A 24,975-nucleotide genomic window follows, 5' to 3' on the forward strand; every position below is an offset into this window, starting at 1 on the left:
GTATGTGACAACTCATTGATTGCGATTTTTCAACCATATTAGTCTGGGGACACTGTGGTAATCGAAAACTATCCAGAACTAATGTATAAATAACTGTCTGCTACCCCTGCGCGAAGCCAGCAAAGGTCTCCTGTACGGCTGAAGCCTCTTGCCGGTTTGAGAGGGAAGGCAGGGTCTCTGGTACGGTGTTTTTATACGCCAGAGAGTGTTTATATATCGCGCCTCTGAATCCCCCGTAAGTTAGCGAAGGAGGAAAATCCTTTTGTCTGCACTGGAAGACGGCTCCGGCGCGCTCAAACTGTCAGGCGTCGTGGTCTGTTCCTGTTAGAAATGTGTGATGCACTTCACACATTTCCTTTATAGAAATATTAATATAAAACTCAAATATTTACATGGCGTATTTGAGTAAGAGGAGCAATGTCGAGCCATTACACAGAACAGATTGTAGATTTTTCTCCAGAAAATTGTGTTACTGACGGAATGAATAATAAATAATATAATTTCCATCACATCCGGGAAAAACATACTGTGTATGCCATGGGGTGACCGTCAGAAACTTGGGTTATTTTTTGAGAGATTCAGTTGCTAATATTGGTTGTTGGGTGGGGTTTTTTTAATTAACATGCATTGTCAGAAAAAAAGAAGGCAAGAATTTAGGCATGAGAGAAAAATTTATTCGAAATCTAAAGAAATGTTAATAGTACTCATTTGCAAGTAGTCATGAGGCTTCAATGTTTGAAATTAGAGCTACAGCATATTATGTAGAAGCCACAGAATAACTAATATTTCTTCTTAAAATACTGAAAATTGAGATTGGCAAACCAAATTGCTAATTGTTCAAATGATTAAGGAGCTATTTTAATAAAAGGGTAAATGTTTTAAAGAGAAGTGAAAGACCTCTATTGAAGTAGCTGTATGCACGCTCTCTTAAACACTAAAATGGCTAACAGACGAAATACCACTATTTCTGCATCTCTATGGCGTGGGGGTCATAGGAGAAGGCAGAAATGTTGTAAATTTTGTAAAAATATTAAGAACCCTTGAGAGAGTAACCTCTGTCTCAGTGATCGTTAAAACATTCTGATTTTGTTTAAAGAAGAAGATCCACATTTTCCTCTTTCCTGTTTTTTATGTATTCCTCAGGTCTATTGTGTTACTGCTGGGATTCAAAAATCTGCTCTGTAAATTTTTTTACAATGGGCTGCATTTAGAATTTTTTGTGCAAGTCTGGCAAGTTTTAAAAAAATAAAATAAAATAAAAAAACAATTTAAAAAAAGTCCAGCAAGCCATTGTAAAAATAGAAACATTAAAGCAATCTGTTATGGTTCTTGTTTACAACTCATCTGACATCAGGCTACTGAGGATTATTACATGTAACAATTATATTTTGATTAGGATAGAGATATGTACAAAAATACTAAAATATTTCTGTTCCTACATGAAAGGAAGGTACATTGTGACTTAATTTCCAAAACGTTATGTAAATTTAAGATGTCAGAAAATTTAGAATTTAAATTCATTTCTGCTTGTTTCTGCAAGTTTTTCAGTATTAATTCTTATTAGAGTTAAGAGCACGTTAGTCTCCCAAACTTCTAACCTTCAGAGAAGAAGGGGTGAGAGAAAACTGTTACTGGCTTTCTGACAATGGCAGGGAGTGTGTTAAACCAGTGTAAAATTCAATTAAACTGTCTAGCCAGGTTTTTGAAGCTGAAATGCAGACCCTTTCAGTTAAGCTTCTTATTTTCCTGTGACCGACACCGGTGGATACTGTGTTATGCCAAAACCAACAGGCTGTAAAGCACCTTGTTTCATGCTCCTAGCTGATCAATATTTTTATTTTCCAGGCTTGCCCAGAAATATGGAGGCAGTATCACCTAACAGTAAGTAGAAACACCTTTTTTATTTTCTTCTACACCCAACCTATTTACTCTTCTGTGAACTGCTGACCATAAAATATAGACAAGCATCTTTGGCGAGAAGATAATAAACATCTGAAGAGTTTTTGAACTGAAGAATGCAATGAAACACTATTTTTTAAACATCTTTAGAACTTATGATTTCGTTTTAATACTGTAATCATTAAACAAGTGCCTTGCAGCACTCTCTCCTCTCAGTGACTACATTTACACGTATAAAGAGGGTTAAATTTTAAGTTGAAATGCATAGCAGAAGCAATAATCCCATCTCAGATATCCCAGATGCTGATAATTAATCACTGTGTGTGACAAAGCTTTCTTTTTAAATGAGTAAAATAAATCTCTGCTAGAGTGTAGATGTTAATTTGAGAAATACACTTTACAAACTTTTGCAGATAATTTCTAATTGGCAAGGCTATAGCTATAACTTCTTCTTTGGCCTGCATTAGTTGATCTTTAATCGTTGAAACAAGAAAATAAAACTTTGTGAACTGCACCACTGTATTACTTAAGGTTTTTCCTCATATGTAAAATAGAGATAAAAATAAAACAAAATGCATTCAGATTTGGCTAATACTGATACCTGGAACAATATTTAACTGGCTAAAACAATTTTCAATGGATTGGTATCCCAAATCTTCAATATATTAATTTATAAAATTATTATACATAAAAACACCTTTAAAGACTAGGATTTTTGCTGTTAATCTAAATCTTTGCTGTCATTGCTGTCCATATCAGCCTCATACGTATTTAGCTGCTGCAGATAATTAATCACTGCTGTCTGCTCAGAACACAGTGGAAAAGTTTGTCCACTACTTTTCTCTATGGGTCTTTGGTGTGGGCTTTTTCTTTTGAGCAATAAATAGGATGTGCTTTATAATTTGTTGCTTCCACGTCTTCATGGCAGTGGAATGCTCTTTTTTCTGTTTTTGGTTCTAAATTCAATGATGAGGGAAATCTGTGCTTAAAACGTCTTGCCTGTTTTTTCTGCATAATGATTTTAAAACAAAGATCTATTTTGGAAATCCTGCACCTTCTCTAAGCATTTGCTTTTATTTTAAACAGAATTGGTATGGACTTTAAAAAAAACAACATTATGAGTAAAAGGTGTATTCACTGAGTATTTTTGTTTGCTTTTTTAAAATTGCATGAAGGAAGAAGGTAAATACTGTCTTTCATTATAATCCCTAAGGGTGTTTATGTTTATGATATTTAGAATCTAATAACCAGATAGGTATAATAGATGTAGTAATATGTTGGGTTCTATTTTTTACTGAGGTTTAAGATTTAATTGATTTCAGTCTTGCTTGCCATTGAAAATTCCTCTAAAAGTGAGTTGCAGTCAACACTTAGAAAATATTTATTTTTGTATAAAAGTGTGGGGGAGCTTAAACCTGCCCTGATGGTTACTGGGGCAGAATTTGAGGTGTCTGAGGTAGAAAATTATATCTGTGAATTTTGTAGAAACTGTTCTGAATTTACATTTTACTTAGTATAAAGCTGACGTTTGTCAAAACAAGCTCTTGTTAGAAAATGTAGTAGTTATGAATACAAATGTATTATTAAAAGCACCCATTTGGAAATGCTTAGTGCATTTTAGGGACATTTTGAAATGTGGGCACGCGCAGATAAATTGGCATTGAGTCAGGCCCTGGCTACTGATAAATAATTTTTTATTTTGCCGTGAACTTCGAATTATCTGCAAATAATCCAGATTTCTGATATGTGGGAAATGCTTTGCACGTCTCCATTTTTTGGCTGGGAAGACTCACTTTGACATTAGTAGCCAGATAAAGCCTGCAATTTGAAAATTTGTGTGGTAAAAGACATGCTTGATATTTAAAGTAAGTTATACCTCAGTAAACTGCATTATCAAAATTGTTTAAATGTACGAGTCTCAGCTTTTATTATTCCATTTAAATATTCTCTTTTGCACCCAAGGCAGAACAGAAGTAAATAGTGTTCTCACAAGAATCAAAACTTCTGTAGGAATAATGTATATTTTATATATATATAGAAAAGTAACTAAAATGCTGGGATCTTTTACTCTCATATCAGCATAGTAGTATTCAAGTATAGAAATTAGTTTATAATTTTCCTAGGTTAGAATAAATATTTCTGTACAAGCAGGATAACTGTTAAAAGAAAAATAATAGAAGTTTAAAATAAATACTGTTGTGGTTGTCACTGTCGCTGTGCCTGATTTTTAGCAAACAGACTGAGGCCACGGTGAGTTTTTCCTGTGCTTTCGCTGTGGATAGAATCACTAGATTTAAATTGATTTTGGTAAATTGATCACAAGTGTCACACATGCAGGTACTTGTAAGCACAAATAAAACAAGGCATTTGGGTTTGTAATAAAAGACCATTTTTATAACATTGCTTTGAAACAGCCATGACAAAGTTTGTCTAAATGTTTTGCATTCTATAAAGTATTCTTAGTTAATTACTGTGAATGCTTGTGGAAAACCACACAGCCTTCCACCTTTCTCTTTTGTGAAGCTTTGGTGATTTTATTCATTATCTGGCTCTTTCCTAAGAGATGGACTGCCATCTATTGACTCCTGGTAGCCGCTGCACAGAAACGGGGATTGACTAGAACAATGACTAAATAATAAAACCATTCTGCTGTTATGGATGGTGGTGGGTTTTTGTTTACATTAGCTGTGGTGACAAATTTTGGCACATTACAAATAATTTGTTATATGGGCAGAAATGTCTTATTCCAACCAAAATAGACTGCCAGTGCAAGAAGTCTCACAAGTAGTTGAAATGGCAAAAAGGATTATAAGCGGAATATTTTAATTTACCTTTTGATGGAAAAAAGATTATCATATTGTATTCAATGAAGCTTAAATTTAAAGGCTCTATGATAATCAAAGCTTTATAACTGGATGAAGTTAGTTTCTTTAAACTTGTTCTTTCAACTCTGTTAACTAAAATTATTCTGCAAAAAACCAATCAAAGTCAGCAGAACAATCCAATTCCCACTGAGGTTTAAAATAATATTTAATAACCTCTTTAAGATGGTGATTTAAAACTTTTACAAATCATTTTCATTGTGTCTGCTCTCTATGTATTTCTCCTGTATCAGAGGAGGGAAATTACATTTGTCAAAACATATTTTAGGTTTTGCTTCATATAGGTATCTATTTGCAATAAATAGGCCGGTTTTGATACCCGCTTATGTTTATCAAAGCTGTTATTATCAATTCAAATAGTAACACGAGGACTTCATGTGCAGACCCGGGATAAACAGTTTTGATCATAGCTCACTGCAGTGTAAATAATAATACGTGTAATTTTTTCACAGACGAGGTATTGGAAGGCCTTGCAAAGCTCTTTGTTCTAGATTATGAGGACGCTTAGTTTACAATTTTGTCTTTCTAAATGCTCCAAAACCCAGGAAAATTCGGTCTGTGCTCCAAAGGATGTGCCATCGCACCCCGTTTTCCCGTGTCCCAAGGATACTGGGGGTGCCCATGGCAGAGCGCTTGCGTCCCCAGAACGCTTGGCTCTTTCTCATTCCCGTCCTCTGGTCATTTCAGATTCCAGCTGTGAAGGTAGAGGCATTTATGGAATATTTTGTCCTCAAGTGGAGGCCAGTCTATAGCCCTCTAGTTACAAAAAGGAAAGGAGTGGAAAAACTTGTGAGATTCAGACACATTATGGGTTTGATTCATTTGGTTCAGTTTTGCAGTATATTTTAAGAAAAATGCAATCTCATCTGCCCGAGTTTGGTCTGCTGTCCGATGGCTCCCTGCGCATCCGCTGGCAGCTCCCACTTCATCGGGTCCATGTACAGTGTCGGGGGACGGGCACCGGGACACCCCGGGGACGGGGGCTGGCTGCAGGGTCGGTGTGTTCCCCGGGGCTCGGCCCTTCTCCCCAGACAGGGGGTCTGCCGGCAGCGGGGGCTGCAGCGGAATGGGGCTGGCCTTTGTGGGGACACCACGCGTGGAAGGGACCCTTTGCCCGCGGCACCCGAACTGGCCCAGGGACCCGCTCCTGTCCCTCCGCTGTCCCGTGGCCCGAGGAACTGGGGGCAGGCGTTGTGTGAGCTGCCGCATTTCCACCCAACAGGCGACATCGGCGGAGAATAAAGAGGAAATCTATTTCCAGGGCAGAGCGACCTGTGTTTTGTGCCGGGCGCGAAGCTGCGTCCCCCCATCCATGTCCCCCCCAGAGCTGCCCAGCCCCCCGGCAGGGGCAGCAGGACCTGCCGGTGGCCACGGCGGCATTGCCAGACAAAGGGGGGTACCTGCGGCAGCACCTGCTTCTGCCCTGCTGCTCCCCTGCCACACAGAGGGAGTGTGAATGCAGCCAGGGTGCGGGTGCTACAGTCAAAGGGGAATTTGTTAGTGTCTCCTTCAGCAAACGTCTACCGAGGGGTGACATTCCCTCCCCAAAAAGGGGAGAGAGCGCAATATTTATTTTTTTAGTGTGTTTGTCAGTACAGATGCATACATGAGAACAGAAATCCCGCTCCAATTAGGTGTTTTCTTTCTGTAGAGACTGCTCATTTTTAATAACCTCTTCCCCCCCGGTACTGCTCGGGCTGCGGGACTCCTTCTCCCATCCCTTGCCTTCACCACTCTCATTTATATTAAAGCTCCTTGGCCAAGATGGCCACCAACAGAGTTTTAGAACCATCAGAATTTTTAACTAGCAGGAGCTATCATTTAACATGCTTTTTGACAGTTTGTTAATCTTACTTTTAATCCACTTACATAAAAGAAGGTGAACCAGGAATTGGCTGGTTTTGGCCTCTGTGTGTAAAAGACATGAAGGGACAATGCACCTTTTGTGCTTAAATTTTGCGCTCGGATTTCTTTGTGTGCATTATTAAAAATCCTCTTGGCCTGCCACTTTTTTTCTGAAATGAAAGCATAAGCAGTCTTGCTTAAAGTCCGTTTGTGTCCTTGAAAATGTGACTTTCAGAAAGAGAAAATTTAAAGTGTGACTCTGCCAAAAAAAAAAACATTTAAGGTTGAGGGCAAGAGTGTTTGGTCTCCAGAGCAGCTCGGGGGTTTGTGCGGTGAGGGACGGGGTTGGAGGTGTTTTCGGGGGCAGATGGAGCCCGGCGTCCCCACGCGGGGATGGGGCTGCGGAGCTGCCGGGACGTGGCCCGGTGGACGGCTGCCACCACCTCATCGTCGGGTCCCTGTTCAGTGTGTCACCGCTTGGCCAGTCTCTCTCCAGGTGCTTTGAGCTTGATTTTATTAACTCTAGTAAAAATACCACTTTGTGCAATAGATGGTGTGGTTTTGCCTGTTCTGGAATCACAGCGCAGGCCCTCGTGTGTCAGCACATCAGTAGCAGGATATTCGGTGGGATGTTTCCCAGGGGAGGCAACCCCAAAATTCCTGGGGACGTGAATTTAGGGCGAGGATGTCTCTGCCTCCCGCCGAGGCTGGGGAAACACCAGCACCTGGAGCGTGACCCTGTCCCCACGATGGGGAAAGGTGCCTTTGGGGGCCTGGGCTCCAGATTCTCCATTCTCTGGAAATGCGTGCTGGCCTCTTCGGCCAGGGGAGGAGGTAGGGCCGGTCTTGGACCACAACTGGCAGATATTTTGCCTTTAAATTATCTGTTGGCGTTGCTCAGCCCCAAGTCCCACCGCTCCGTGACAGTGATGCCTCGGGAATGCCTTCCCTGCACCGCCGTTCTGGTGGACACACGGGTGCCAGAGGTGGTTTCCGTGCTGCCCAGAGCCTCTTGTGGGCTTTATTTCACTGTCTGTTTATTTCCCCCAATAATTATAATGTGTCCCACATTATTTCAGGTTTCAGGTATTTTTGAGGCTGTCGGAGACCTAAACCCAAGATTTGTTTCTGTTGCAAAGAGATCAAATTTCACAAAAGACGGTACTCTTTCTGCTATTTTTTTACAGAAAGCAGAATTTCAGGTCCTGAAATAAGTGTGAGTACAAAGCACATGCTATCACTTTCGGTACGAAAGCATGCTAGACAGGGTTCTTCCCCAATTTTTACTTTAAAACTGTATTTAAAATATTACAGGAAAAAGACGTAGCCACAATAACTTTATATATATATATATATATATATGTAACACCTACAAAAAATAGTTGCAAACTATTTACTCTGAACTCTGTATAGAGCTTTCCTTTTCATGAAAATGTTGGGTTTTAACTAATCCCCCGTGCCGGTAGCGAGTACTGAATAATTAGGGGTGTTTGTGTGCCGGCGGAGTTGAAGCAGAAAGTTGAGAGCAGTTTATCTGTGAGATGCCAGAAGGTCCCTGCGCTGGCGCTGCCCGTCCTGGGGCGGAGGGAGGGTGTCCAGTGCCTCTGCTGCAGGACGGGTCCCCGCTCGGTGCCCGTCCCACACACGGGTTGTGGTCCTTACCCTGCCTCCGCCGGGATGGACCCGAAACACGCAGAGCCCGCACCCCCCGAGGGGAGGGTTTGGGTGGGCTCCGTGACCCCCGTGGGCTGCGGCTCCCCTCCCTGCTGTGAGCGTGGCAGGGACTTTCCCTGCTCTCCCCGGCATCACCTGCCCCCCCAGAAAATCACATACTTGGTGCTTCTGAACTGAGGGCGAAAGACTGATTACGCCTCGGCCAGAAATTGCGTATTGATGCATTTCTGGAAGCAGGAAATCGGGGGGCTGGGGGGATACATTTCTGGAAGCAGTCTGGGACTGGGGGCAAACAGAAAGCTTGGCTGACTGGCTCTCCATTGCTCTGACTTTGGGGTTCCAAATAACCCCCTCAAAGCGTGTGTCTTTGAGAAGTGGCATCCTTCGGAGGACACCTGACTTCAGTACGCCCATTCCTGTTATTTGAGGAACTCGGTTTTCTGGTAAAGCGATACCCTTTGACCCTGCCTTTACATGGGAAAGGAGAGAAGAGCAGGGGGTGGAAATTACTATATTTTAGTATTTTGAATGTTTAAATCTGCGGTTGGCTGGCCTCTGGGTGCCCAGGAAGGCGCCTGTGGGGTGTGTGACACCTCCGAGTGCTGTGCCAGCGGGGAGAGCTGCTCCCCCCCATGCAGACCCCTGGGCAGGAGTTCTCGCCCCAAAAAAGGCCCTGTGCACCCCCCTCCACCCCGCACATGCCATATCTGCCCTCACACCCATTGTTGTGCTACACCAACGTTGTTGGGTATGTGGTTAATTAAACAGAAAACAGGATAATCATGGTAAGAGTCACTGCTCAAATGTCTCCCCGTCGTATGCCTAACTGCTCTGCTCTCAAGCCAAAGGACTGAGATGATCTTTTCTTTGGTGCTTTCAGATTTGGTACAAATTTTCACTTCCCTATCCTTTAGTGTGAAAAAGTGAAACTATATGATTATTTAAATAATTTTTACTATTTTAAATGTTAACCATCCAAATAAGGAAAATAGAATTTTCGAGCCAGAATGAGATTTCCCATGCATTTTAAAAGCAGGGTTTTATTTGAGAAAGAAAAAATTAAATATTTCTGTGCCCTTTTTCTGCAGTAAATTCTGTATATGAACAGTTGTATTAAAGTTCCCTGAAACTTCCTGAAGATTATTCCTGAAAATTATTCTTCCGAATAATTTTTTACAGTATATTGCTGAAAATTATTCCCCTGAACTTGATGTGCAGATGTTCTTTCTTCGTTTTGTTAGAACTTAGAGTCGGTTTCAAAATTCCATAAGAAACAAAAAATTACCTGTGATTTAGCAGACGTGTCAAAACATATATAAATTACACTGGTGCGGGTGACGTAAAAGATATTTTGGTGCATTTTTGTATTGCAAAGTGGAAAAAAAGTGAAGTGCCAGTAGAGCATAAATCTCCACAAGCCGTTGGCACGAACATCCTAACGAGGAGCAGCGTTTGCTTGTGTCCACTCCCTGAATGGTGTGCTTTTGTGGTCCTGAAGCTGTTGTGTTCTATGGTCCCGGTGCTTTGGGTGTACAAGGTACAGGTATTTACCGCGGCAGCGCCCTGCCTCTCTGCCAGCGCCCCTCGCTCCCACCAGCGACCCCTGCGCCGGGGCAGGTTGGACGGTAACGTCCTCGAGTTGTGCTCCATCACGTTAATGATCTGCGATTAGGATTCCCTAAAAGTACTCACTGGTTTAATTCTGAGAGGTCAATATCATGTCGATATCATGTCGATAGTAACACATGTTGTTAGCTCCTGTCATGTGCATAGAAAAGTTACTGTCCTGCTGGCAGTATTAGCCTGACTGATTTCAAATTTTGAAAAACCAGGCATAAAGGGAACTAGAGGGAAGCAAAGCCCCGTGTGAAGCGGTGGGTGGCGTGGAGCCTCCTGCCGTACGGGGGTACAGCTTTACCCCGGCGCTGGGGGAGTCTCCGAGCAGCGGGAGGTTGACATGAGGTATGTATATATGCGGTAGTACCCACCTATGGCTGGGGAAGAAGCCATCCCTTGGAATTTATGCGTCAGGGGGGAAGTCAGGCCTTCAGTCTTAACTTGGTTATGAATGTTAATTCTGGATTAAATTAGCGTTGGACACACATGGCCGTGGGTACGGCTGAGACGGGCACAGCCGCTCTTCTACCGCGCTCAGCAGCACCATCACAGGCCCTGACTGCGCTGCCCAGGCTGGCACCACCCTCAGGAGGTGACAACCTTCTGCGGTGGTTCCGCTGGGTGTTGTACCCTCACCCGAACCGTGCCTGCTCCAAGGGTGCCTGTGGCTGTCCCCCCCGTGGCGCAGGCAGTGCTGTTGGGTGCTGAACTCTCGCCCGGTCCGAGGGTGCCCGCGGCTGGTCCCTCAGAGGCCCTGGGGTCCCGTCGGGTGTTGTACTCTCGCCCGGTCCGTGCCTGCTCCGAGGGTGCCCGAGACTGGTCCCTTGGTGGCGCAGGGGGTGCCGGGGCGATGCTCGGCAGGGCTTTGGCTCCGGGGACAGGAGGGGACAGTGCTTGCAGGAAGAGGTGCTATTTCTAGAGCGGAGCGGGTGACAGATGTGCACTAAATGGACGGTCACTGCCTGGGTTGAAGGCTGCTCAGAGGCAGCGTCGAGTCCAAAAGCTGATTGTCTTTTTTTTTTCTTCTTTGTTTTTTTTTTTTTTCTCCCCTCAAACTTACAGTTTCTCTGCCTGTAGTAACTACTCGTCTCGTAGCTAACAGAAAGCAATTTCACGTTATTTCTTTACTATGCAGTTAATTCTGTTTGTAAGGTGTAACTTCCTTTGGCATGTAACAAACGTCGTGGTGAGCGCCTGTGCCCGAGCGTCCACAGCACCGAGGGGTTTCTGTGGGCTGTAATAACCCTGAAATATCTGCTGCTTTAAAATTAATGGCATTGGATTTGCACGTGTATCCACTTCCTGTCTGATTTATTTTGATGGCAGATGAGACCCTGGTTAAATTAATTCTGCTTTTCTGATGATGGTCTGAGGAGGGAAACGGAGGGAAAATAATGGCAGTGAGACACTCAAAACTTGGTTTGGAGATGCTCAAGGGCGTATTGATGGGATGTGAGGGAAGAGAATTGGAAATTTTTGGATCCACTTCTAGATGCTCTAGACTATTCAGAAAGTCCTGAGTCATATGAAAGTAAAAACTTCATGGAATTGAGACTTATTTAAAGAAATAGACGTGCAAGAAGGACATGGAAAAGCTTTTGTTCGTTAATGGTTGCATATGTATATATATATATATAATCATATAATGGGCTGTCAGGCGTTTCTTCAAGGGCATATTCTGAATGAATATCACTAGTTATAAAGCTAGGTAGAAATAATTATGGTATTACTGAATATATATCATGCTCTGCAGTGGAGAATACATGAAAAAATTCTGAGGAAATTGATGAACATTAACATTTGCGGTTAATGTGTAGGTAATGTAAGGAAAATGTTTCTGTTAAATTGTCCATCAGTAAAGGATTGCAGCCTAGCTGCTGGAAGTTTAAAGAAATATCTTGAATTATTGTTCATTTAGAATGTACCCCAGCAAAAACTCACTTCTAGCAAACTGATGCACCCCTCCTTCGGCATCTCCTGTCCTCCAGCAGCACTGTATTTTGTCTGTTTACTTCAATTTTGGCTGTGATCAGAAATCATCTCAAAGTAAATATCCATTAAGAATGCTCCTCTAAGAAAGTTATTTGAAACGTGGTACTTCCTCCTTCTGCATCTGATGGTGAAAGGTGATTAGTAGACGACATAAAGGTTAAAGAGAGAGGGAGGAAGCTGTAATCATCTAGAATGACAGTAAAAATTAAAACCTTGGGGTTTGTCGGGCTCCCCAGTGTATTGGCTAATAAACATAACCGTGCTTTGCTTGTGTTCATCCCCCGGTTTTACCGCCCTGCGACGTGTGTTCTCGGGCCGATGTGTGGGTGTATGTGTCCGTACGCACACGCTCGCGGGGCGCAGGCACTGCGTCCCCGATAAACACGCACATACAATATACGTGTCCCCCTGCACGAGTCTCCTCCTCCTCCTCCTCCCCCCTGCCCATTCCCGCGCCCACCTCCCCCACCCCACTTCAAAGCTTGTGGTCCTTTCTCCATCCTTGTACTAAAAGGTTTCTTTGTCAGCCAGGCCATTTGTCCATCATTGTTTGGGGTCCAAGCGGTGGTAAAATACCCTGTCACCGATCCAGAGCGCTGTGAATGGCAGCTTCTCTCCGGACAATTGGCGGTGGTGCCGAGAAATATTCCTGAGAGGATTATTTAACCTTTCAATTTAGGGGGCACAAAGCCTGGCTGATTAATGAACTTTCTGATGGGCGCTGATAAGCGGATCTATTTCTTTATTTCCTCTAAAAGTGATTCCTTCTCCTGTCCCATATTACTATAATCTTAAACATAAAATGTGGCAAATAGATTAAAAAACAGCACTAAAGAGTTTATCTGGCTGGCAAACTGAAGGAGCTAAATTAAAATTGGTAATGAAAGCAGTGGCTGAGCCCTGTATATGGTTTTTAAATGCGCTGTGTATTTTGAAGAGACTTATTCTCCAGCTTGCTTGGTAATGACTGCTTTTGGTGCACAGTCCGGGGCTGGCTTCTGTTATCCCCCCAAAAAAATGAGTTGTGTTATCTGGATGACTGCAGACACATATGCATCCCCCTTTCTCACTGCATGGGCAGACAAGGTCGATAGCATTACAAGGTATTTGTGGCAGTGCTTGTTTCAGTTTTCAGAGCTGCCAGTTTTCAGCCAGATTTGAATTACAAAAGAAGAAGCTGGCATGAAAATTGAAAGGGTTTATCGGCTAGTCTGAAGCCTCATAGCACATTGCTTATTTATGCAGTCCATTTGCACCAGGAAATGTAAAAAGGAAATACATTTTAAAAATAAGGTCATAAAGACCCAGATATGTTTAAGATGGCAAATAAAATATAGATACCTATAATATCTTTCCAGGAAACGATTTCACTTAATGTTGCACATTACTTCGGAGGAGCATTTATGTTTCTGTCATAAATTTGTGCGTTTGTGTCACTCTATAGATAGTCTCTGGGGATTAAGAAGGAAGTGTTTGCTAACTTACTTTAAAATTAAAATAGAAGAAAGATAGGTTTGTAGTTTGAGAGCTACATCAGAAATAGTTGAAGTTTAATGCACCGTCCTATTTAAATAACGTTTTGCATTCCGTGTAAAATTAGCCATGGACGACTGGATAGATGCCACCACCTTTGGAGAAAATTGGGATGCCTTTTAAACCATGAAGATTTTGAGGCATTCAGGGATTGTATTGTTGTTATCCTTACTATCTTGCATATATTCATTTTCTCTATGAACTTGAGATTTTTTTTTGTCCATTTTTCAGAAAAGACTTTTTGAATTAATATTTTAGTATTTTTTCTCTGCTTGTAAGAGTATTGAAAGATTACATTCATTTCTTTTAAATATATAATATTGTACTTTTTGTCTCTTCCTTTAGCGTTTTCACAGTCGATTGTAGATGCTATTTGCATCTATTTAAAATGCATTATATGAATGTCTTATTTCTGTAGAAAACGACCACTTCACAGTGCTTGTACTGCAGACCAAGCAAGTTATATTCCTTATTCTGGGAAAGGCTTTGGTTTTTCAGACTGCGCAGTCAAAAAATAAAATTTTGTCCATTGATTTGTGATTTACGGTGTATCATGCACTTTAAAAAAAAAAAAAAACCACAACTAAAAGTTTAGTTAGATCCCCGTTTTCTTGGTTATTTCTCTGTGTTTTGTTGATACCCAAAGGGGTGGAAGGAATGTTATAAGCACATTTAGTAAACTCAATTACAAGGTGCGATTTGTGAAAAGATACTCAAGATGCGACCTCCACAGATACTGTTGGAAGAGCAAGCTTTTTGAGATGGCTGAAAAAAATGAAGAAATAAAATTTGGTAGAGAAATTATTCTATTTATAATTGTTTGGAGGGTTTAAAAGTTAAAATACTGGATTTATATGTTTCTCACTTATTAGCATGCATCAAGCTCAGTATGTTTCTGTCATGAATTTTCATAAGGATTTTTACTACGTAGCATGTGTGGCTTAATGATGCAATCACCTGATAGACTAGGAAGACTCCAAAGGAGACGTTCCGGTCTGTTGTGTACATAATTCTTGTTTCAAAAATCTGCCTAATTAAGGAATTACCCAATGGAATGCAAGTCTACTGGGTGCATGACATGGTTAAAGAAAATAACAACAACAAAAACCCTCAATATAATTACAATATTACATGATATCTTATATTGGCAATTTTGAATATAAGGGAGTGATGCTAACCTGCCATTGTTTCAGCTGCTATACAAGTAGATTATGGTAATTTGTAAAGGGAAAATAAATGTATATTTTTCAGTGATAGAGCTGTTTGACCCTTTCCCTGTCCGGCTCCAGTCTACAACCTGCAGCGTCTAATGATTCACTTGATGATCATCTTTCAGTAGCTCAAGAAATTGGTGAAATGTCGCTGCTAATGAGTTTTACTCCCAGCCTTCTGTCTGGTTTGTCTCGGTGAGTTGCGCAGCACCGGACCACGCGTCCTGCGGAACTCGAGCACTGGTTGTGGTGGGCACCTTGTTGGAAGGAGGGCCCCGCGTCTGCCCTTGGGCTTGTGTCGGTGTCCTCCCCTGCGCTTCTTTCCATAATCCACCCTTTAACTGCTTATCGTTAGAGTGCAACAAGAAATAACCCTAAAAGTTATGACATAGATTAATACGAGCACAGCAATTGATCTAAGGGATGAAAAGAAGTAACTGTCTCTTCTCGGCACGCGAGAGCAGTGCTGGGTGATCTGGAGGTGGTGTCTGCAGCCATCGCAAGCCAGGCCTGGGATGTGCTCAGCGAAGGGCTGACAAAATCGTTCCCTCACAGGCCAAAATGGGGTTGCCCAAACTGGTGTTGGAGGTATCCAAAATCCAGAACTTGTTGTGAGCCTTAGGCAGAGGCTGCACGGTGGCCGGTGGAGGCTGGTGGGCCGATGGACGGCATCTCCACCACGTTCACCTTAGTTTCATCTGATCACGAGACTCTGGACGGCATGAGGAACTTTTCTGAGTTTTATTTAGTTTGGGTAGTTTCAGTGGTGCATGAGGTAGGGTGGGAAGCTTTTCTTCTGACAGATACTTCATCAGTTCGGGTCCGTTGCGTCTTTGTGAGTCGGGAGAGATGGCTGTGCCCGGGTCGGGCTGTGGGTGAGGGGGGGTGTGCCATCACACCAGTGGAACCCCCGCGCGTGCCATGGCGTGTGCAGGGCAGACGTCGGTGCCAGGGCGAGCTGCGAGACACGTTGGCCAACGTGGGCAGGTCGAGTGGCACCAGAGGGTCTGGCACCACCGAGGTCCCTGCGTCGCGTAACACGGAGGAGCGGAGAAATACACAGAAACGGAGGTCAGAAGATTTTCCTTAATTAGTGAGATTTAGCCAGATTGCAGATCCTAAGTAGTAATGAGCTGCACAAAAGCCAGCCCTCATTGGATCAAAGTCGGTGCAGATAAGGGGAGCTCAAGGTCACAGAGGGAGCTGCCCAGCAGGGCCATTTGCATAAAAAATTACTGTCAGAAATAGGCCAGCGAGGCAGCCCTGGCATTTTGATCTCTTGGCCTTTGTCATGGAGATTCCTAGTTGAGAAGGGAGGAAGGCCAGTGTCCCAGATAATGATTAACTGTTTTAATGGCATTCATTCATTCATTCCACACTAACTACTCATGCAGAAAAAAGGGTTATGTAAAATGACATTAGAAGAAAAATCATTTGTAATCGTTGCATCAGGCTGCACTTTGAGGAGACATTAGGAGTAAATCCATGGCGTGGTAGGCTTATGCTTTATCTTCTGATATTTACTGAGTTTACTGGTGCATGAAAAGCTTTCAGCAAGAATAGCAGATGGGATGGACCTTTCATAGGTAATGCTATCTACCAGGTTATTACTTCTATATATTGATAGTGAAGTAATCTCCAAGATATCACCCTACAAATATAGATTATTTAAATGTTTGTAACAAAAAAACTATAACATAAAGAAGCTACGTTCATGAATAGTTTATTTTGTACCCATATGGCTGGAGTCTTTAGGTGCTTTTTTAAGCCTTAAATAATAAGAAAATAGAGGGTTTATAACACGGGGGTTTCCTTTTTGTTTGGCTTTGGGAAGGAGTAAAGTTATGTAGAGTTGTAATCTGACCTGCAAGTATTCGGTTTAATTTCTTTCCTTAAATGTGACCTTTTCTATTGGCTAAACAAAAGGCGATCTGAGGGGGGGAGGCAGCTGGGGAGGGTTCGGGGGCAGCTGGGGTCTCGGGGTGAGCGTTCCTGAAGAAGGGGAGAGCCCGAGGGACTCCTGCGCCGGGGAAAGCCCCGGGTGTCTGTTGATATTCAGGTTTGGGGCGGTTGTCCCCAGTGAGGCCAGGCCACTCGGTGGGGGGACAGGGACAGGGGCAGGGGTGGGACAGTGTTGGGGACGGTGCTGAGCGTGCTCCATTTCTTGTCAATATCCACACAGCTGGCATTTATTTTCAGAATCCCAACTTAAAACAGCACAAGAGCTTACTTCTCTTTTTTTGGTAAAAAGTAATAGCGTTCTGAACTCAGTGCAAATTTTACTGGAGTTTCACTGTAAGAACACAAACGATGACCAAGATCATCATTATTTATGTCAGAGGACGACCATTCAGCAGATGAAGGTGTCAGGGTCTTCAGCGGGTGTCCCAGCAGACGTCATGCAAGGACCGTGCCTCTGGAATAATACGTGTTTTTTGTAAGGGCATGTTGTAGTTACACTGCACCTTGCAAAGACCAGATAGTGTAATCATGTCATTTTCAGAGGGACGTTATGGCTCACTTTGAGGTGGAGCTGGTGGCGTTGGGTTTGTGTTTGAGGCCATCTGTCCTGTGCAGGTGTTGGGGTCACAGAGCTCTCCAGCAGACAGGGACCAACTGGAGGAACCTCTGGGGTTCCTCCTCCAGTGTGGGCTTCAGTGGGCACCAGCTTGGAAAATAGATTTAATATGAGTAAAATTCTACGTGGTGGGAAGGCAGAGAAAGGTACCAGTCTTAGGGATTATTGCCCTGACCAAAGTGGAGGTGATTTCTGGGGCCGCTCCTCGTGCTGAAAACTAACTAGAATACAGGTGATTGATGCAGTAAATTAAACTGACGAATTTTACGTCAAGGGCATTACACAAATGTTTGCATTTGGGTTTTTTTTTCCCTTGTCTGGTCTATGTATTTATGATAAAAGAACACCTGAAAAACTAAGCCGGCTTAGTAAGTCGCTTCCACACTGCTGTTAGCTGGAGAGCTCTCACTGTAAGACAGGGATGAGAAATATACAAATTACTTCATAGGTGGTGTTTCTTCTCCTTTCCCTGTTTTCCCGCCTTTTGTCACAAATCACTGTTGGATGTGTCACTCTTCTGAGTCCTCCCTTAGCCCCCTTCTGGTGAGTGAATATGAGCTGAGGAACATGAATCCAAAACACACGTTTAAACCCAAGGCTGAAGAGGTTCAAAATAAGGTGACCCTGCAAGTGTGATCAGATTCATAAAAAAAGGGCATTGGAAGATTTCTGTTGTTTCTGCCCATTTTACAAGCAGCGCTGTCACTCTTTGGAGGCTGTGCAGGAGAACACAGAGGCTCTCGCAGTGGAGCCTGGTGCTACAGATTTAAAGAAAAAAGCAATTCCTGTAATGAGCTTTACCAAGTCGTACTAATTTCTCTGACACCTAGGCCACCCCTTTCGGGCCAGAGAGAAGGGGATGCAGGCAAGGCTGAAGGCAGCAAGGTTGCTCTTCCACCCCGGTGATTTTTGGACAGAATTCGTGCACAACTCGTTTGTACTTGTGCCGGCTCTTGCCAGGCTGGGGGTCCCTGGCAGCCCCTTCTTCAGGGTGAAACGTAAAGGAATAGATGGTATGTTCCCGTGTTCCATCAGTGGTGCTAACTGGGGACAGGAAAATGAGCTGCCGGTTCCCCTGAATTATGGAGGGTGCTGAATCCTCCTTTGCCCTACGTAAGCCCCTAGAGCGGCTCCGGCCGTGGTACCGTGTCTGCCCCGCTGGGAGCAGGGCCGGTCCCTGCACCGGTTCTCCCGCTCTGGGCAGGGCTGTGGGACACAGCGGGTGAAGGACCTGCATCCCTGTCGCATCTTTGCCATATTGCCCTCAACAGCACACAAATGTGCCTCCAGCTGGTGGATGCAATATCTGATGACCCTCTCCGTCCCAGGGGATGGTGGGGCATCTGCGAGAGGGGGCTGGGAGAGGAGGAGGAGGGGAGAGAGATAAATCAGCAGCCTATTTTCTTGTATTCAGAGCTGGAATAACACGGCCAGGTGGAAGAGATGCTGGGGATGCCTCTTCCCACCTCATTTGTGATGCTCAGGATGAACCTTGCTCTGCAAAATTACAGTAACATGAGCCACTGACTTCTTTTTCAAACTTAATATTCCAACAGCAAGCAGGGATGTATTGATTTAAGCATAATAAAATTATACTTATGTAATTTTAATTTATTTTTAATTCCACATTTGGAATACTGCCAGACCTGATTCTTGCCCGTTTCCATCTTTCAGACAAAGCCAGGGCCCATCCAGGCAGGCAGTCCTCACCCGGAGCGCTCCGCGTCGGCATACTGCTACAACTGCTCCCGCAAAGGACACTTCGGATATGTAAGTCCCAGCCACCCCCGCCACGGGGCTGAGGGTGCCCTCCGGCTGCAGATCCCTCTCTGCCAGCGCCTGTGGCTGGAGGAAGGAGCTAACGCTGTACCATTCTAAGGGCCATTCTAATTAAATGTTTGTGACTTTGCAGCACTGCTGCAATCAGTGGAGGCCAATGCGTAAAGCCATCTCACACATCTAATTCAAAGATATGGAGGAAAAGAAAAGTTACTATCTCTCCTTGGCAGGTTTATTGATTTGTTTTTTGAACCCTAAATCAAAATGAGACTGCCTGGGAAAGAGAACACTCATTGAAAAACAGACAATTGCTGAACACAGCTTTTTTTTTTTTTTCCTTCTTTTCTTTTTGTTTTCCTGTGACTCACAGGATGAAGTATTAGTGCCTTAGTGCTCCGTTCAATATCGTGTAAGGTTTTTCACCACAATCAGCCCAACAATTTGTATTCTTTTTTCAAGATTTTTCTGTTTCTGCCTGCTTTTGATGATCCTTATTAGTAGTTTCTTAGTTTCATTTAACATTTGAATTATGTTTGGCATCATCCTTCCGTAAGTTACACGACCTGGTGAAGGAGGGCATCGTGAGCCTTATGTGGCTTCAGCAAAGACAGGAGGTGTGCTGCATCTTTTAGGACTGCTTGCTGTTGTTTGTCACCTTTCTAATCCCCCTGTCACAAGTGCAGCTCTCTGCCTGCAGGTATCAACAACAAACAAATGTTAGTTCTTTTCTTTTATGGAATAAGTCCAGGAGCCACACGTATTCTAGAAAATGAATGTTATTCATGCATTGAATGGGTTAAGTTTATAGTTTCACAGAATCACAGACTGGCAGGGGTTGGAAGGGACCTCTGGAGACCATCTAGTCCAACCCCCTGCCAGAGCAGGTCCATCCAGAACAGGTCCCACAGGAACATGTCCAGGTGGGTTTGAACGTCTCCAGAGAAGGAGACGCCACCACCTCTCTGGGCAGCCTGTTCCAGGGCTCTGCCACCCTCACAGGAAAGAAGTTCCTCCTCGTGTTGAGATGGAATTTCCCATGTTCCAGTTTGTGCCCGTTGCCCCTTGTCCTGTCACCAGGCACCACTGAGAAGAGTCTGGCCCCATCCTCTTGCCACCCGCCCTTTAGATATTGATCAGCGTCGCCAGGTCCCTCAGCCTTTCCTCAGCAAAGAGATGCTCCAGCCCCTTATCATCCTCGTAGCCTCTGCTGGAGTCTCTCCAGCAGTTCCCTGTCCTTCAGCTTAGAGAGAGAAAATTCCCAGCGATTTCCTTCCTCCTCCCCTGCACACTCTGTGTGTTGACTCCTACAACTGCTGAAGATGTATCGTTAAAAGCTTGCTGCTGTTTTTGTCTAAAATAGATCATCCCTGCGGGTGACGGTGGGACAGGCAGGGCAGGTATGCTGGGACCTTCTCACGGCAGAGCTGAAAGATGAATGGAAGATTTTTAGTGCCAGGCTGTCCTGGAGACAAGTGAGGATTTTCCTCGTCAAGGGGGGCACCAAGTCCCAGGACAGGCTGCTGCCTGCACAGGGCTGGAGGGATGGGCCATAAGCAGCTACTGCACCCCAAGAGAGGTAAGAGAGGGGCGTCTGCCCACAGCCCAGCATCACCCCAGCACTGTGACACCACCGGCATCACCCTGGCACCACCAGCAGCACCCTGGCACAGCGGCACCACCAGCACTGCCACGGCCCCAAGTCCCGGCCCTTGGCTTCAGACACCGCTCCAGACACGGCTACACATGGGGCACCGTGAGAGCTCAGCTATGCGGCCATGAAAAACAGCTTCTTCTGCCCGTACTTGGGGACTCGAGCTGACAGAACCTGAGAAAGCAGCCCTGGAACTGATCCTGCGAAACAAAACCAGAATCAAGCCCCTGCCAGTGGTACAAACACTAAAAGGAGCATGTACAGTAAAAACTGAAGTGACAGGGTTAAAGAAGTGAGACCGATTGCTGGCAGCCGATAAGGAGCATTTAATTAAACTGTGAAAAAATGCCGTTCAAGGGAGGCAGACTTAAATGGATACAAATATGGCTGCTGTAAAAATAATTAGTAAATATGTGGGAGGAGCTGGTAGTAATTACTTGGATAGAGAATGGTAGAAACTGTATAAAATCAGTAAGGGAGAAAAGTGCCTCCAGGATAACACTTTATGGCTATCAAAGTTAAAGAAGATAAGACAGTACTTTTAACAGCTTACAAGGAGCAGAAACAGCCTGAGCAATGACTGGAGAAGTCAGTAACAACACAGAAGGGCAGAAATACCAGAGAGGTATCTTTCTGTATCCACACAGAAAAATGCCCAGGACACACATCGGATTTTGTAATGATAACTGAGTATTTGCCCTCAAATCGCTGAACCTTCTGTCCAAGAACAGCTGAGAAAATGGGACTGGCAGCCGGTGCCTGGGCAGTGAATGCATCCGATGAGCAGCTCCCGCTGGAGAAAACCCAGGGCCTGAGCGGTCACTGCGGTGAGCAGCTCGTCAGGGCCTGAAAGATCTGCCCATAGTTTGAAGGGGAAGAAAAGGGGAGGTTGTTGACAGAGTTTTTTTAAATGTAAATATTTTTAAGAAGGTAAAAAATACTGCTGACGACAAGCATCTCGTAACATTTTTACCTCTTCTGTACTACAGGAACCCTGCTCTTTGGCCTTTTTGTGTGGTGAAAGCACAGGAATAACAAACTGACCAAGAAGAAGAGGCTGCGGTTGGTTATGTATAGATGCATCATAATCAGTGCTTCCCACTGCAGTCCGTTTCCTTTCACATTACCATTTAATCTAGTTTAGGAACATCTGAAATTCCTTTTCTTTGCCAGAGGTCTAGTGAGACCTTTCCCAAAAACAGAGGCAAGAGCAGAAAATATGCTAAATCCCAGAGTTAACTGTGCAGTTCCCATAAGGAGCTCATTGCGGATCACTTCTTGATGTTTGTAGAAATGGAAATAGTTAAAACACAAACTGTCAGAGGCCCCAGCACCTGGCAGTTATGTTTCCTGAATTTGCTGTATTGTTTATCATAGAATCATAGAACAGTTTGGGTTGGAAGGGACCTTGAAGATCATCCAGTCCCACCTGTGCCCTGGGCAGGGACACCTCCCACCAGACCAGGTTGCTCCAAGCCCCCTCCAACCTGGCCTTGAACCCCTCCAGGGATGGGGCAGCCACAGCTTCTCGGGGCAACCTGGGCCAGGCTCTCACCACCCTCACAGCAAAGAACTTCTTCCCCACATCTCATCTCAATCTCCCCTCTTTCAGTGTCAAACCCTTCTCCCTCGTCCTATGGCTCCCCTCCCTGATCAAGAGTCCCTCCCCAGCTTTCCTGGAGCTCCTTTAGGGACCGGGAGGAGCTCTAAGGTCTCCCCGGAGCCTTCTCTTCTCCAGGCTGAACCTCCCCAACTCTTTCAGCCTGAAAGTATTAAGACAGTCATGCTTTTACGTAAACTAAGGATTTAATAAGGACAGGAAATCTTATTTACTTTAGTAGACTTCACATCATCATTCATTTCATAGCAGTTCAAACATCCAAAACGTTGTCTCTTGTGCTCCACAGCAAAGATGTGCGCATTTTAAGGGGCATCCTTGAAGGAACATTAAGAGGGAGGGCGAGTTAAGGAGGGAGATCCCACTGCATTATTGGGGCTGCAGCAAGTTCTCCTGCAGCTGGCATCAGGGATCCGATGGACGTGCCTGGCATTCACATCCCTGTGTGCCAGCGCACAGAGAACCCCTCCTGCGGGGTGCCGGGGGCTCTGTTCCATCCCCTGCACGTCCCCCCGGCACTGGGGGCCCCCGAGAGCGTTTCACAGTGCACAGCGCAGAGCAGCTTCCCTGGGAGAGAGGGTACGGCCAGCACTTGTTGGACATTGCTGGGCCGAGTTATCAGTGCGGGGGAGATAGGGAGAAGGAGAGGAGCGGCAATTCGGGTGGCACCTGCGCTTCAGTCACTCGGGCTTCTCTGCCAGCACAGTAACCAAAGAAAATCATGAACAGGCACGTGCCGGCAGAGCAAGCCCTGGATTTGGTGTGAGGTCTCAATCGGTGCATTTCACAGGTATCACAGAAGGATGAATGGGTCTTTGCATACTCCTGTGTGAAGCCAATCTCTGTTGTTATCAGTAACAACTTTGGCAAAGTTTAGGGATAATATTCTATTCTGTTTATTCCAGATAGGCAGGCAGCTTCCTGCCCTGCCCAAAGGCCACTCTTAGGTTTCACTCATGTGAAACACAGGTATTTGAAGTGTCATTTCTCTGTTGTGCTTTTCGCTCCTCTTAAGTCTGAGGGAGGTGGATGGAGGACCCAGGAAAGGTGAGGGAGGAGGTTTCTTGGTGGGGCAATAGCTGGTCGTTGAAGGTATTTGGTGAGAAATCCAGTCCGTCTTCCAGGATATGGATATTTCAGATTAATAGCTGCCAAGAACGGCCTCAGGCGGCAAATGGCCATGCACATCCCCTGCGAGGTACCCGTCAGCCCGATTTCTCAGGTGGTAAGGATGAGCCCTCAGGCTTGGGTGGGCTCCAGCTTCCAGCCGCCGTTGCTGGTTCGTGCTCCTCCATGCACGTGGAGATGAGACAGATGTCACACACCCCAACAGTACCCTTTTGGAGTACAGCACAGGGAATAACCTGACTCTATTTCATTTCAGCCAAGCAAAGACCAAATACAAGCTGAGAAACGTGAATTACATCTGAAATGCATCTTTGATGTACTCTGCCTTTAAAAAAGAGAGGGTAGGAGGCAGAGGACACGCAGGGAAGGAGCATGTTAGAGCTGGCACTGAGCAAACACAGGAAGGAAAGCTGCTGAGCTTGTGGTGGAGACACCAGGGTGAGCGAAAGCTGCTGACAATTTCTTGAGGATGTCAAGGCCCAGAGTTCACTAGATTTGGGCAGTGTCCCAGAAGCAGAAAGATGATACTGAAAGTACAGCAGTCAACAAGCAGTTTACAAGGATAAGAGAGCATCGGTTGATGGCACATGGTACCCTGGAAAAAAGACAGAATCATAGGAAGCATCCCAGTTAGCCTGGCTCGTGGGTCGTTGCTAAAACTTTGTGCACAGCGGTGAAAAAATTCACATTCTTGAATGAAGTGTCTGGGAAACAGGCTGACATACCCGTAAGCCAGAGCCAGCCCCTTCCTCACCACAGCCGACTCTTGGGGGCTCTCCTCCTCCTCCCTGCAGGTCCCATGTGCCACCGCAGCAGAGCCTCCTGCGGGGTTTGCTTTGGTCTGTGCCTGTGAGGACACAGCGCAGGGTCAGACACGCCGTTGGGGCGCCGATGGACACTGTTGGGAGGACGGTGCCCCTGCTCCCTCATTGCTGCTCGCTCCTCCCTCAGCCCGCCCAGCCCCCAGAGACAGCCACATTTCTGCACGTACTTCCACCCAAATGGTCCAGGGTGAAAGAGCTCCCCTGGCAGAGGAAGTATTTGTCCCTGGAGAGGACACAGGCATGCGGCTGCATTGGGCGACTGGAGCGGGCAGCGAGATGTGGGGAAAGCCCAGGGTTGGGTAGGAGAGCCCTGTTCCCAGACCCGACAGCCCCCTTTGCAGTTCACCTGGTGCTGACCCACTCCTGCTCTGCTGCTGCTGGCGGAGCTGCAGACGTGCAGTGGGGGGCCCTTCCTTTGCTGCGAGAACTGCAGCTTGGCTGATGTCATGCGTGTTTTTCTCTGTGCACAGGAGGGTTATTGGATGGTAATAAAATGATCAGTGTTTAAAAAATTGCTGGCCACATCATCCACAGGTACGGAGCAGCACCTGCAGAATCCGACCCGTTTCCCTTCCAGGAAAATCACAACTCGGCCACGCTGAGTGACTTGCAATGTGTTTTGCAGGAGTGCTCAGAGAAGCGGATGCAAGGGAGCATGTTCCCTACTTCTCCATTCATCTACTACTACGATGATGAGCACGACATCAAGAAAAGAGCGAACAGGTTGCAACGGAAGGCCGCAGG

At 45.0% G+C, this 24,975-nt stretch overlaps 1 protein-coding gene across 1 annotated transcript in view; it reads left to right on the plus strand.

Annotated features, from left to right (window-relative positions):
- ZCCHC7 (zinc finger CCHC-type containing 7) overlaps window positions 1-24,975 on the plus strand; it is a 109,591-nt gene that overhangs the window by 82,808 nt on the left and 1,808 nt on the right. Inside the window, exons 5-7 of the mRNA XM_074166693.1 lie at window positions 1,846-1,881; window positions 18,906-19,001; window positions 24,857-24,974. Coding sequence (XP_074022794.1) covers window positions 1,846-1,881; window positions 18,906-19,001; window positions 24,857-24,974 — 250 coding nt within the window. The remainder of the gene's footprint in view (window positions 1-1,845; window positions 1,882-18,905; window positions 19,002-24,856; window position 24,975) is intronic.

This window comes from Numenius arquata, chromosome Z (assembly GCF_964106895.1).
Source record: "Numenius arquata chromosome Z, bNumArq3.hap1.1, whole genome shotgun sequence".
Lineage (NCBI taxonomy): Eukaryota > Metazoa > Chordata > Aves > Charadriiformes > Scolopacidae > Numenius > Numenius arquata.